The sequence below is a fragment of the Anolis sagrei genome, chromosome Y (assembly GCF_037176765.1).
Source record: "Anolis sagrei isolate rAnoSag1 chromosome Y, rAnoSag1.mat, whole genome shotgun sequence".
Taxonomy (NCBI): domain Eukaryota; kingdom Metazoa; phylum Chordata; class Lepidosauria; order Squamata; family Dactyloidae; genus Anolis; species Anolis sagrei.
Genome location: NC_090035.1, coordinates 47,051,470 through 47,066,808, shown reverse-complemented (window position 1 = coordinate 47,066,808; position 15,339 = coordinate 47,051,470). Strand labels below are relative to the sequence as shown.

Below are 15,339 nucleotides of genomic sequence, written 5' to 3'. Positions count from 1 at the left end.
CAATCTTACAAACTGAACATAAAGTATAGTGATTAATCACAAAAACAATATGTTTGGAAGTGTATGGACAACAGATGGTGAGATTTGCAGTACCTTCAACTTCTTCAGCTCTGACTTCCACAGCCCCCTCATGACAAACCTGGACCAAACTTGGCAGACAGAACCCCCATGACCAACAGAAAATATTGGAGGGGATGGAAGGAATTGACAATGATTAAGGGGAGATGTAGTTCATCTACATCTGGAGAGCACTGTGAACCCAAACAATGATGGATCTGGACCAAACTTGGCACATAGACTCAACGTAGCCAACTTGGAATACTGGCAGGGTTTGGGGAGGATTGACACATTATTTTGGGGGTTGTTGTTTACCAACATCCTTATGCACTTTCTAATGGGAGCATTAATAAAAAAAAACAAAAGACATTTTTCTAATAAATAGTGTCACAAATTACCTCCTCCTGGTGCTGCTGGGTCACTCTCAGTCCCTTGTTGACCACTGGTGCAAGCCTCCCTCCAGCCTCGCTTGCTCACCCGCACATGCGCACTATGCTACCATGCGCTGAGCATGCCTGCTTTTCCTTCCCCACTCGGAGTCTCAGAAACAGCCCCCCTCTTAGCTAAAAGGCCTGCAAATCATAGCAGAGGAGGGCTTTTGGTGGAAGGATTCCTCCTCTGTTTCCAAAAATGAAGAGGACAGGCGGAGAGATTTTCCGCCTTCTCTGCCAAAGGGCTTCCCAAGACCATCAGAAATATGTGTTTTCTGATGGTCTTGGTGACCCCTCTGAAACACACCTCGTGACTCTCCTCCCCCGCCCCCCAGGATTTCTTACCCCCAGGTTAAGAAACGCTTCTCTAAGGCTGTCTATTTCTCCATTAAATGGATCTCCCAATCAAAATAATTTATTTAATCTTTACTTTGAATCTGTTTTCTTGTAATTTGAATCCGGGGGCTAGGAAAATTCAAAGCTACGTGCAAACAGTGACAATGGCAACAGTGATAGTACATATCTTCAGTAAGCAACCTGATGTAGTCTCCTACTTCTGAAAGAATTACTTAATTTGATTTTCTGGTTCCTAGTCGATCAAACAATAAACATTGCCACCATAGGAGTAATGTCATTATTAGAATCTTAAATATAATGAGGGATTTTGATGTTGGAAACTCTTAATCTAAGTCAAGCTGCCCTACATCCATAGCATTCCCCGGATCTACTCAGGTTGTAATTGTCAACAAAGGAGATCAAAGTAGTTTGAGAAACCCATGATGACTCACAGTGTTCACAGCAATTTTTTTTGGTAAGTGACAGGCTATTAAATGATCTTTTATTGGTACCAGTGTGCAGAGACTTCTGCAAGAATTTTCAGAGTGTCAGACATTACATAGGCAAATTTGGTTTTTTCCCCTTTGATGTAGTTCACTTAGGACCAGAGTTTTGAATTCATTTCAGGTTGCAAGGTGTTTCTGTAACACAGTAGTCTTCCTTCCATTTTCACAGGGATTTTCCCCATCATGTGGCCAGTGTTTGTTTTGCCTTGGCAAAGGAAAAAAGACATGGGGCAGAACAGAAACAGCTGACAAACAGGAAGAAGAGGAGGATTCGGTCCCGCATGCTCCCAAAACATCACTTACCTGTGGATCTGGTTCTTCCTCTTCTTCCTGCTGGTAAAGTGTTTGTGTTCTACTCCATATCTCCCTTCCTTTGGGTAAAACAGACATGGATGGCACAAGGAAGAAGAGGACCCAGATCCACAGGAGAAGTAAAGTGGTGTGCCGGATCTTTTCCTGCATGCCACATGGCAGCCTCAGGAGGAGGTGACACAAGCTCGTGAATAGTCAGAATCCAAAATGGTGAGAACTAAACCCAGAAAAATGAAGGAACAATTTTCTTCTACTGCTTTGTGCTGCAGTTCCCTTTCGACTACATGTATTGTACTTTAACCTTATCAAACATTATTTTCCTTTTGGAAAGAGGAAAAGGGTAAAGAAGATGTTGAGTATTTCTGATTTCTCGCTGGCACTGATTAGCACATGTGTGTCATACTCAAGGCCCACAGGCCAAATCTGCCACACCATGTCTTTTCTGTAGTCCCCCAGATGTTGAACTACAACTGCTGTATTCCTCATCATTAGGTATCACAGCTAGACCTGATGAGAGTTGGAATAAAAGAATGTCTGGAAGGCTACATTGTGTTCTTTTTAGCCAGGAGAGTGGGGTCTGAATTTAGAAAACAGGCTTATGGTATTATGTCTGACTTTAAGATGGCCTGCAACCTTTCCCTAACCCCAGAGCCACAAGTGCTGTTGGGTTGCCATTCCCATTATCTCTAGTCTATATAGTGGACAATCAAAAATGATGGGAGTTGTTGTTCAATAACATCTGGGGACCCAAATTGGGTCAAAACCTAAGAACAACGTTCACTATGTAAAAAATATAGTTAGCACTCTGTACCCATGGATTCTCCATCCATGGATTCAAGGGTCCTTTGAAGGCAACCTGAGGCTGATGTGGCCCTCAAGGAAAATGAGCTTGACAACCTTGGAATGCATCATACATTTTGTCAAGTAGTGGACCAGCCACTTCCTTCTTCCTTCCCTTGCTCCAAATATCACTGGGGAAATCATTTTTTTATTATTTTAACCCAGCTTGCAAGATTGAACTCATTCTGAGCTATAACCCTCTTAGCCTTCCTAAACTGCGATTAATTATGTTTCTTGATCACACCATTTTCATAGTTGTCTTCGCAAACTCTCAGGTTAAAAGCATGTTAAATATCCAACTTGGTTTCTTTCGATTTCTCCCCATTATTTTCTCATTAGATTTGTTTGCCATTATGTGCCTTCAGTAGCTCAACTTTAAGAAGCTCACCTCCATCATGAACTGAGAGTATTCTGACCAAGGGATCTCATTCAGGATATCCTTGTGGTTTCTGAAGCTGACCGAATGCTTCACTTAATTCCTTGTTACTTTTGCTAAGTTTCAGAAAGAAAGTTTTAAAAACGTTTCTTGACTTCTGGAACATTTTTAACTATGGACTGTTATAAACAAAGCTTTTGTTGGAAGCAATGTAAGGAGTTAGATTTTTCCAGTCATTTGGAGAGTGACTTCTTAGCATGTAAAGTACAAAAACATTTTAGTTGAACAAGAACTTAGCATCAGAGATTTTCTGAAGTGAGGATATCACTGTTGTCCATGGTTAATGAATCCATATATCTCAGATTAGCAGAAAAGGCTTTTGGATCTAAGGCAAGATTGTCAGCCATGATGTGCTGTAATATATAATAATTAAACTTCTACATGCTTTAAGTCTTCTTCGGGAGAGATAACAACAACAACAACAACACAGATGAACTGGACAAATCGCAAGGAACACCCTTACCCTGCTGAATTTCTCTGGGGCTGTTCTTGAATGTCAGGTTTTCTTTGGGCTTTGAGCATCGTCCCACATTATTTCATTAAAACTAACAAACATTAGGGTGGCACTTCAGAGTAACATTTAAATTCAATGAGGTAAGCAGCTGTATGAACTAGAAATACCATGCTACTGGCCCAGAATCCAAAGTACAGCTATAATCCATAGAAATCTGTTTAATCCCATTGTTATACAATTGTGATCCAGTATGCGGGAGCCCTGTATTTTCTATTACATAACACTTGGGGTATTGTACAATGTTCTTTTATTGTTTATCATTGTTGGATGTGTGAGGTGAATGCCTCTTGTTGCTAAAACAAAATTAAAGTTTGTTTTTTAACATCAGTATTAACACAAAGGAATGTTTAAATGTAGAGCAGTTTTGATTTTTCTGGTTGCTTTATGACCTGACAAGTATACTTCAGCTGGGGTTCTGCGGGATGAAAATAATGTGGCTTAAGTTTTTCAGCATCATGGTGCCTCTTCTTCCTGAGTGTTGGCTTTTTCAGATTGACTTAAATTGTTATGATGCAACCTTTATAGGGAAGAGTTGTTCATAAACATGCATGATGAGTCGTAATACACAAGAGGATAGGTTCTTTTCTTAACCTATAGTTCATCATAAGGAGAATGGGAGGGAAAAGTGAGCCAGTGTGATGTTTGAGTATTGGGTTATTACATTGAAGACTTCCCACTTGGCCATGGAAACTTACTGGATGATCTTTGGGAAGTCGCTTTCTCATCTTCAGAGGGAGGGATTGGCAAACTTCCTCAGATTAAGAAAAAAAACTGTTATAGGGTCATCTTAGGGTTGCTCTTTGTTTAAAATGATTTGAAGGTACACAACTGCTCCTCTAGAAACTAGGACACACTGAAGCAATTGTTTCGAATTACAGGAAAAGAAATTCTACATAAACATTAGGATGAACTTGCAGATGGTAAGTGGGATGTGTTGCAGCCTTGGAGTGTGGTGGAGTCTCCTTCTCTGAGTTTTTAAAAGAGAGTGGATGGCCATCTGTTGGGAGGGCTTTGATTGTGTGCATGGCAAAATGTGGTTGGAATGGATGGCCCTTGGGGTTTCTTTCATCTCTATAATTCTATGTTTGCCTTTCCTTCATATTCAAGATAATGGCCTTCTGCCAGCGTGGCCTGCTCAGTTCTGTTAGAGCTTCCTGTCTTGGCAAAACTAAAGTGGCAGACAGGCCATCCCCGAGTTACAAACATCTGACTTATAAACAAATAATAGTTACAATACGATACGTTTTATTGATTGGCCTATTGGCCGTATCAAAACATTTAACACATAACACAATTAACACATAGTCATACCTACAACATAAAACCCTCGGTATAAAAGAAGTTAAAATAAACAAGCTGTTAACAAGATCTCGTTCAGGTCAAATGTCTGCGTCACCTCCACAGTTTACCCCAATTGATTCTAAATGTGCAATTCTCAGCTGTGTTGCTTTGAATAGAAAAAGGGCTGTTTTGTGTGTTATTTTAGGGTTCTGGCCGGCCAACAAAAATGAGGTTTTAATATATGGGTCCCAGTGTGTTTTTTGAATAATGTATGGTCCCAAGGCAATGGTCTCTCTCTTTCTTATATAGCTCACAGTTGAACAATACATGTGTGATATCCTCCACCTCTGGTGCTCCACAAATACAAAATCGTTCGTTGTATGGGACTTGATTAAACCTTCCGTGCTTGTCCATTGTATCCAGCTGTTCAAAACGAGCTCTGGTAAATACCCTCCTACTGTGTTTAGGCATTTCTGTTTTTAGATATCGAGCTGTTTGGAAGGTATGTTTAAAGCGGCCTAACCATTTCAGTGAGCCAGCTTTACTGAGGGTAGCGATGTCTTTTTGGCCTTCTATATCCAATACTCGTTGAGCAACTATTTTTGGGTCTAACTCTTCTAAGAGATTCGGATACCGAGTCGGAAGTCCACAGCTCCTAATGTATTTTGTCAGGAGAACTAACCAAGAGGTCTAATGTTGATTTTCTATCTGCTCTAACAGGCACAGTTTTGGGAGTCTTATCATTTTCCATGGCCATCAGTTTTGCCCAGTAGTTGTAGGCCCTGATTTTGGATAAGCCATCCACTGTGTGTACTCCTAGTTCCGCTCTTACTGCGGCAGCTGGGGTCGTCCTGTCCACTCCTAGGAAACTTCGCAGGTGCTGTGATTGTGATTGCTCTAATAATGGTACCTGGTTTAGACCCCAAACTTCAGCTCCATACAAGAGCATGGGAGTAACCTTTGCTTTATATACTTTGAGAAGTGGGTCTAAGGATCCTGGTTGGTTGTGATTTGTCAGTTTAAGTAGTTGATTTGCACATACTCTTGCCCTAACTGAGCTTTTTTGATGGTGTGGTAGCCAAGAGCCAGTCTCAGAAAAAATAATTCCCAGATATGTGAAAGTGCAAACTTGCTCTAGAAATCATAGTTAAGAATGGGGCTGAGTGAGAGAAATCTACCCTTTGGAAGGGAAATTCCTACTATAAGGGTCATTATCAGGGGGGAAAGGGTCTCCCCTGAGGCTTTATCCCTGATCCCATAACAAGCCACATTTTTCTAAATCCAATTATCACAGGTACAGAAAGTGAGGTGAAATCTTCTGAACAGGGGCACTGACAGCAAAGGAAACACCACAGGAGTGTTAACCCTTTCCCATGCTATCCAAAACATGCGTGTGTGCATGTGTGTGTGGCTGGAGTTGCACTTAAAATATACCTGTTCTGATTTACATACAGATTCAACTTAAGAACAAACCTACAAAATCTCTCTTATTCATAACTCGGGGACTGCCTGTATAGTAATATGAATTTGCTTTGCCTATCCAGTGGTGCTTCATAGCCCAGCAATATGTAGCATTGCCAGATGTTAAACAACACATATATCTAATTATTCCCTGAAGTTAGAATACTTTTTTTATTTTGTAAAGATTTAAATTGAAAGGTTTCAATCTCAACTGTTCTTTGTTAAATATTACACCTTAAGAAATGTAGCACTTTCTTGACCAATGGATATAACTGTCCTGAACTGAATTCAGCCTTGTCAATATCAAATATTAAAAGAGTTCTTTATTTTTGGCAATGGATGGATGTATACATTTCTAAGTGACTTTTAGGATTGACAGTTTTTAAAACCCTTACTCTTGGATTATTAATGTAACCAAACTTTGACACTAGAAAGCAAAACTCCGTAAGACTCTCCTCTGGAGTAAGGGTTTTAAAAACTGGCCCTACTATCACACCACTGCCATCCTAATACTTACTCTGGTAATATTTATATAATGTTTTAGCCAAGCTGAAAATCACAATCTTTGGAGTCTTGATATGGTAACATGCAAACAGAACCAGTAGCAAGGATGTGTACACAGGCGTCAATGAAAATGGAGGAAAAATATAGAATAAGCTTCATTCTGGAAAATGCTGCACTTGCAGAGCTCAGGCGGTGTTGTATTTCGGCGTCGATGTTGACTTTGGTGGAGAGGTGGCTACCAAGATGGCGGAAATGGTCCACATTTTCTAATGTGACACCATTAAGCTGTATTACTGGCATTGGAGAGGGATTGGCTGGCGACTGCTGGAACAGCACCTTGGTTTTCTCAATGTTCAGTGACAGGCCGAGCTTCTCATATGCATCTGCGAAGGTGTTTAGAGTGGCTTGTAGATCTTCTTCTGAATGCGCACAGACGACATTGTCATCAGCATACTGGAGTTCTATAACAGCTGTTGTTGTAACCTTGGTTTTGGCTTTCAGTCTGCTGAGGTTAAATAGCTTGCCATCTGTCCGATAGATTATTTCCACTCTGGTGGGAAGCTTCCCATCAACAAGGTGAAGTATCATAGTGATGAAGATGGAGAATAGTTGGGGAAATAACACATCCCTGTTTGACACCTGATTCCACCTTAAATGGGTCACTTTGGGAGCCACTGCTTTCCAAGACTGTTGCCATCATGTCATCGTGGAGGAGCCGCAGGATGTTCACAAATTTGTTTGGGCACCCGATTTTGTGGAGGATGGTCCAGAGAGCGCTGCGATTCACTGTGTCGAATGCCTTTGCAAGGTCGATGAATGCCATGTACAGAGGTTGGTTTTGTTCTCTGCATTTTTCTTGGAGCTGTCTTGCAGTGAAGATCATGTCCACTGTTCCTCTGGAGGGGCGGAAGCTGTTCTGGGATTCTGGGAGGGTGTCTTCTGAGAGAGGCAGAAGGCGGTTTGCAAGGATTCTTGCGAAGATTTTCCCAGCGGAGGTTAGAAGGGAGATACCTCGATAGTTTCCGCAGTCTGTTCTTTCCCCTTTTTTGAAGAGGGTGATGATGGTGGCGTCCTTGAAATCTGCTGGGATTTTCTTGGTCACCCACATTTTTTCTATGAGCTGGTGGAGTTGGTGTGTCAGCTCAGGTCCTCCCTCTTTAAAGATTTCAGCAGGGATCCCATCGATCCCAGATTATCTGCTTTGAACTGGATGATGTGAATCTACACTGCCATATAATTCAGTTCAAAGCAGACAATCTGGATTCAGAAACGATAATTTTCAGTGTCAAGGCGAACTGAGAATTGTAGTCCAGAAAACTTGGAAAAACCTGATTGAAGAAACTACCCATATTGACTTGAGTCTAATGCACCGCCATATCTAGTGGGCATCTCAATTTTCAAAACCCTGAAATCCAAAAAAAATATTTACCATATTACGCAAATCTAATGCACACCCTAATTTTGAGAAGGTAATTTTAGTCAATAAGGTGAGTGTTAGATTTGAGTAAATATGTGTACATAATACTCAACATTGCTTATGAAATAGAACTACAGTGTATATGCTTTTAATAAATGTAAAGTTTAGGGTTTGTAATTAGTAGGGGCTGTAATGACACAGCGGGTTAAACTGCTAAGCTACAGAACTTGCTGACCAGAAGGTCTGCGGTTCAAATCCGTGGACGGGGTGAGCTCCCATAGTTAACCCCAGCTTCTGCCCACCTAACAATTCAAAAACAGATCAATAGGTACTGTTTTGGCACGCCGTGTAGTAATGCTGGCCACATAACATAGAAGGTGTCTACAAACAACGCCGGCTCTTCAGCTTAGAAATGAAGATGAGCACCACTCCCCAGAGTTGGTCATGACTAGACTTAATGTCAAGGGGAAACCTTTATCTTTTACTAAACAATGAAGAAAACAGTATTATAATCCTTATCTCTTTAGATAAACTGTCTATTCTTTTTTCAACTTACGTTTATTGAAGTTATATCCCAGTGTCAAGACCTTGCGTCTAACAGCAACCAGTCACAGAGCCTTCACAACAGTGGCACCATCACTCTGAAATACTCTGCCACCTGAAGTCCGTGCCTTGCGGGACTTACCAGCTTTCCGCAGGGCATGTAAGACATACAGGCTTTTAATGTTTGATATTACTGTTTTTAAATTGTTTTAAATTGCTTTTAAATTTTGTTAGATTTTAGCCATTTTTGTAAGCCGCTCCGAGCCCCAGGGGAGTGGCAGCATATAAGTTGAAATAATAAATAAATAAATACTTCAATACTGAGTCTCTTCTTTATGTCTGATTCAAGGGGCCTCTGCAGAATCTTCACAAAAGGAGCAGCGATCGTCTTGTGAAGGTAATAAACACTTTTTGGGAAAAAATCTAAAACAGAACCTCCAAAGTGATTGGGTGGGAGAAATGGTTAAACCTCTGACAAATTGTGGTTTGTGTAAAGACCTATCTCAATGAACTGTTTGAAGTAAAGTTTCATATTTAACATACTGGATATTGTTGCTCTAGGCTCAAATGTGGCAGACAGTATGGAGGTCTCAGAACAAGTTGGTAAGTGTGATTAAACAGCTAAATGTATTTTCTCATAGTGCTTAACTGCTTCCCTCACTACATCTCCATTGTGTTATTGTCACAGTACAGCAACTGCATATGAAATTTAAAAAATCAAAAAAAGTGGGTAGCAAAAGGCTGAGTTTTTCAGCCTTTTTTTTAGGCTGAAAAAGCCCCCTTGGCTTATACTCTAGTCAAAGTTATTTATTCTTTTGCTCTGTTGTTATTGTTGTTACATTTTTTTATTATTATACACCATATTTTATTATTACTGTTACATTTATTATTTTACTTTATTGTTATTACATTTATTTTTACTCTATTATTACTGTTATTACATTTCCATTCTTTTATTCTATTAATATTATTTTTATTACATTTATTATTTTACTCTATTATTATTGAAAGGATACGTAAGCACATTTACTTTGAATGTTAGAATAATGGCTTAATCAGAGTTAGTCTTATCTTAAATTACAGTTTTATGTAAATATTCAAAAACATTTAACCTACTGATGCCTCAATTAATGTACATTTATTGGTATCTATTTTTATTTTGATACTAGCTTGGGGACCCGGCACTGCCCGGGTTATTTGAGAAAGGCATTGTGTGTCAAGGTTATTCTTTATCAGTTATTTATATGGCTCGCAGTGGTCTCAGGAAGTTAGTGAAGGTACTGCGAGTCCCATCATCTGTGGTCCACCCTTCTCCAAACAGCAGCAGGATATAGAGTGGGTCATGGGAGCTCTGTGTGTTGATCAGTCATTGGTTGAGGGTGGTGGTTTCAGTAAGTGAGCGAAGGTACTGCAAGTCCCATCATCCATGGTCAACCCACCCCCAAACTGCAGCAGGATGTAGAGTGGGTCATGGGGGCTCTGTGTGCCAATTTGGTCTTGATTGGTCATTGGTTGAGGGTAGTAGTGGTTTCAGTAAGTGAGTAAAAATACTGCATGTCCCATCATCCATGGGCCATCCCCCTTAGAACTGCATCAGGATGTAGAGTAGGCCATGAGTACTCTGTGTGCCAAGTTTGGGCCTAGTCTGTGATGTGTAGGAGCTACAATGTTCTGTGGGAAGTGAATCGGGTGAAGGTATCATCATTAGTGGCCCACCCTGCCCTGAACGACACCAGGTTTTAAAGTGGGCCATTTGGCCTCTGTGTGCCAAGTTTGGTCCTGATTCGTCATTGGTGTGGGCCACAGTGCTCTAAGGTAGTGAATTGAAGTACTGCAAGTCCTGTCATCCATTTTCCATCCTCGCTCAAACTGCACCAGGATGTTGAGTGGGTCTTGCGGGTGGAGGGGGGGGGTGGTCTGTGTGCCAGGTTTGGTCTTCTCCTGTCATTGTTATGGGCCACAAGGTGTTTTGGACTTCAACTCCAACCATTCCTGACAGCTTCAGGCCCCATTCCTATTCCCTCTGCTGCCTCGGAATGTTCAAAGTGGTCAATCAGAGACCATATGCAACTTGTTCCTCGGAATGTAGAAGTTGGCCAATCAGTGACCATATGCAAATAGCACCAGAGTGGCAGCCAATCAGAACACTGGCACATACCCCGCCACACTTCCGCCGCATACAAACTTTGACTTTTATTATATACTAGCTTGGGGACCCGGCGCTGCCTGGGTTATTAGAGAAAGTGGGTAATGGCGGTTCTCTATGCCAAGTTTGGTCTTTATTGGTCATTGGATGATGGTTGCATTGTTTTCAGGACGTGAGTCAAGGTACTTGAAGTCCCATCATCCATGGCCAACCCTCCTCCAAACAGCAGCAGTATATAGAGTGGGTTATGGGGGCTCTGTGTGCCAAGTTTGGTCTTTATCAGTCATTCGATGAGGGTGGCAGTGGTTTCAGTAAGTGAGTGAAGGTACTGCAAGTCACATCATCCAAAGTCCATCCTCCTTCAAACTGCAGCAGGATGCAGAGTGGGTCATGGGGGCTCTGTGTGCTAGGTTTGGTCTTGATTGGTAATTGGATGACTGTTGCAGAAGTCTTGGGATGTGAGTGGAGGTACTTGAAGTCCCATCATCCATAGTCTGTTCTCCCCCAAACCTCACCAGAATGTTGAGTTGGCCAAGGGGGCTCTCTGTGCCAAGTTTGGTCTTTCTTGGTATTTGGATAAGTGTCACTGTGGTTTCAGGAAGTGAGTGAAGGTACTGGAAGTCCCATCATCCATCGTCTGTCCTCCTACAAACAGCATCGGGATGTAGAGTGGGTCATGGGGGCTCTGTGTGCCAAGTTTGGTCTTGATCGGACATTAGATTAGGGTTGCAGAAGTTTTTTTAAGGGAGTGGAGGTACTTGAAGTCCCATCATCCATGGTCTGTCCTCCTCGAAAGTGGACCAGGATGTAGAGTGGGTCATGGGGACTCTGTGTGCCAAGTTTGACCTTGATCAGTCATTGACGAGGGTCTCAGTGGTCTTGGGAAGTGAGTGAAGTGACTGCAACTCCCATCATCCATTTCCAAATTTTTCCAAACTGCACCAGGATGTAGAGTGGGTCATGCGGGCTCTCTGTGCGCATTGTGATCCTGACCCATCACTGTTGGCAGTTGTAATGGTCTCAGCAAGGGAGTGCAGGTATTGCAAGTCCCATCGTCCATGGTGCATCCTCCCCCAAACCGCACCAGGATGTAGAGTGCATCATAGAGACTCAAGTGTGTCAAGTTTGGTCTTTATCGATGATTGGATGAAGGTCTCAGGAATTGAGCAAGGATACTGCAAGTCCCATAATCCATGGTCCATCCCCGGGCAAAACACACCAGGACATAAAGTGGGTCATGAGAGGTCTATGTGCCAAGTTTGGTCCTGATCAGTCATTGGATGAGGTTAACAGCGGTCTCAGAATGTGACTGATGGCACTGCAAGTCCCATCATTCATGGTTGCAGTAGGATGTTGAGTAGGTCATGGGGGCTCTGTGTGCCAACTGTGGTCTGTATTGGTAATTTTCTGACGCAGCCCCCTCTGGTCTTTTCCTTTCCTCTCTTTGCCATCTCGGAATCTTGAAATTGAGGCTGGCCAATCAGAGACCATATGCAAATTTCCTTCTGTCATGTCCCCGTTTCTATCATGAACCCTTTTCTCCACCAGGGGCTCCTGTTGAAGCAGGCCAATCAGGGACCATATGCAAATAGCACCACAGCAACAGCCAATCAGAATCTTGGAACTTTCAGGCTGGCCAATCCGAAAGCCGGCACATACGCCGCCACACATCCGCCGCATACAAGTTTTGACTTTTATTATATACTAGCTTGGGGACCCGGCGTTGCCCGGGTTATTAGAGAAAGTGGGTAATGGCGGTTCTGTATGCCAAGTTTGGTCTTTATTGGTCTTTGGATAACGGCTGCATTATTTTCAGGAAGTGAGTGAAGGTACTTGAAGTCCCATCATCCATGGCCCATCCTCCTACAAACAGCAGCAGGATATAGAGTGGGTCATGGGGGCTCTGTGTGCCAAGTTTGGTCTTTATCAGTCATTAGATGAGGGTGGCAGTGGTGTCAGTAAGTGAGTGAAGGTACTGCAAGTCCCATCATCCAAAGTCCATCCTCTTTCAAACAGCAGCAGAATGTAGAGTGGATCATGGGGGCTCTATGTGGCAGGTTTGGTCTTGATTGGTCATTAGAAGAGGGTTGCAGCAATCTTTGGAAGACCATCATCCATGGTCTGTCCTCCTCCAAACTGCACCAGGATGTAGAGTGGGTCATTGGAGCTCCATGTGCCAAGTTTAGTCTTGATTAGTCATTGGCGAGGGTCTCAGTGGTTCTCAGGAAGTGAGCAAAGGTACTGCAAGTCCCATCATCCATCTCCAAATTTTTCCAAACAACACCAGGACGTAACGTGGGTCATGAGAGGTCTATGTGCCAAGTTTGGTTTTGATCCGTCATTGGATGAGGTTTGCAGAGGTCTCAGAATGTGAGTGAAGGTACTGGAAGTTCCATCATCCATGGTCCACCCTTCTCCAAAACTGCAGCAGAATGTAGAGTGGGTCATGGAAGCTCTGTGTGCCAACTTTGGTCTTGATTGGTCATTAGATGAGTTTTGCAGCAGTCTTGGGGAGTGGAGGTACTTAAAGTCCCATCATCCGTGGTCCGTCCTCCTCCAAACTGCACCAGGATGTAGAGTGGGTCATTGGAGCTCCATGTGCCAAGTTTAGTCTTGATTAGTCATTGGCGAGGGTCTCAGTGGTCTCAGGAAGTGAGTGAAGTGACTGCAAGTCCCATCATCCATTGTCAAATTCTTCCAAACCGCACCAGGATGTAGTGTGGGTCATGCTGGGTCTCTGTGTAAATTGTGGTCCTGATCCATCATCGTTGGCAGTTGTAATGGTCTTAGGAAGGGAGTGCAGTTATTGCAAGTCCCATCGTCCATGGTGCATCCTCCTCCAAGCCGCACCAGGATGTAGAGTGCGTCATGGAGACTCAGTGTGCCAAGTTTGGTCTTTCTAGGTAATTGGATAAGGGTTGCAGTGGTCTCAAGAATTGAGCAAAGGTACTTCAAGTCCCATAATCCATGGTCCATCCTCGGCCAAACCACACCAGGACGTAAAGTGGGTCATGAGAGGTCTATGTGCCAAGTTTGGTCCTGATCAGCCATTGGATGAGGTTAACAGCGGTCTCAGAATGTGAGTGATGGTACTGCAAGTCCCATCATCCATGGTTCATCCTCCTCCAAACTGCAGTAGGATGTCGAGTGGGTAATGGGGGCTCTGTTTGCCAAGTGTGGTCTGTATTGGTAATTTTCTGATGCAGCCCCCTCTGGCCTTTTCCTTTCCTCTCTTTGTCATCTCGGAATTTTGGAATTCAGGCTGGCCAATCAGAGACCATATGCAAATTTCCATCTGTCATGTCCCTGTTTCTGTCATGAACCCTTTTCTCCACCAGGGGCTCCTGTTGAAGCAGGCCAATCAGGGATCATATGCAAATAGCACCACAGCAGCAGCCAGTCAGAATCTTGGAACTTTCAGGCTGGCCAATCAGAAAGCCAGCACAAACTCCTCTGCCCTACATCCTCCCTCTGTCCTCCCACACATACAAACTTTGACTTTTATTATATACTAGCTTGGGAACCCGGCGCTGCTCGGGTTATTAGAGAAAGTGGGTAATGGCTGTTCTCTATGCCAAGTTTAGTCATTATTGGTCATTGGATAACGTCTGCATTGTTTTCAGGAAGTGAGTGAAGGTATTTGAAGTCCCATCATCCATGGTCCACCCTCCTCCAAACAGCAGCAGGATATAGAGTGGGTCATGGGGGCTCTGTGTGCCAAGTTTGGTCTTGATCAGTCATTAGTGAGGGTCTCAGTGGTCTCAGGAAGTGAGTGAAGTGACTGCAAGTCCCATCATCCATTGTCAAATTCTTCCAAACCGCACCAGGATGTAGAGTGGGTCATGCGGGCTCTCTGTGCTAATTGTGGTCCTGATCCATCATTGTTGGCAGTTGTAATGGTCTTAGGAAGGGAGTGCAGGTATTGGAAGTCCCATCATCCATGGTGCATCCTCCTCCAAACCGTACCAGAATGTAGAGTGCATCACGGAGACTCGGTGTGCCAAGTTTGATCTTTATCGGTAATTGGATGTGGGTTGCAGTGGTCTCAGGAATTGAGCAAAGGTACTGCAAGTCCCATAATCCATGGTCCATCCCCAGCCAAACCACACCAGGGCGTAAAGTGGGTCATGAGAGGTCTATGTGCCAAGTTTGGTCTAGATCAGTCATTGGATGAGGTCCAACAGCTGTCTCAGAAAGTGAGTGATGGGACTGGAAGTCCCATCATCCATGGTCCACCCTTCTCCAAAACTGCAGCAGGATGTAGAGTGGGTCATGGGGGCTCTGTGTGCCAACTTTGGTCTTGATTGGTCATTAGATGATTTTGCAGCAGTCTTGGGTAGTGGAGGTACTTGAAGTCCCATCATCCATGGTTGCAGTAAGATGTCGAGTCGGTCTTGCAGGCTCTGTGTGCCAAGTGTGGTCTGTATTGGTAATGTTCTGACTCAGCCTCCTCTGGCCTTTTCCTTTCCTCTCTTCGTAGTCTCGGAATCTTGGAATTGAGGCTGGCCAATCAGAGACCATATGCAAATTTCCTTCTCCTGTCCCCGTTTCTGTC

General features: G+C 43.2%; 1 protein-coding gene across 1 annotated transcript in view; it reads left to right on the top strand.

Annotated features, from left to right (window-relative positions):
- Window positions 1-15,339, top strand: part of LOC137095183 (eukaryotic peptide chain release factor GTP-binding subunit ERF3A-like) — a 64,174-nt gene that overhangs the window by 6,078 nt on the left and 42,757 nt on the right. Inside the window, 2 exon segments of the mRNA XM_067461548.1 lie at window positions 8,988-9,035; window positions 9,200-9,241. Of these exon segments, the coding sequence (XP_067317649.1) occupies window positions 8,988-9,035; window positions 9,200-9,241 (90 nt within the window).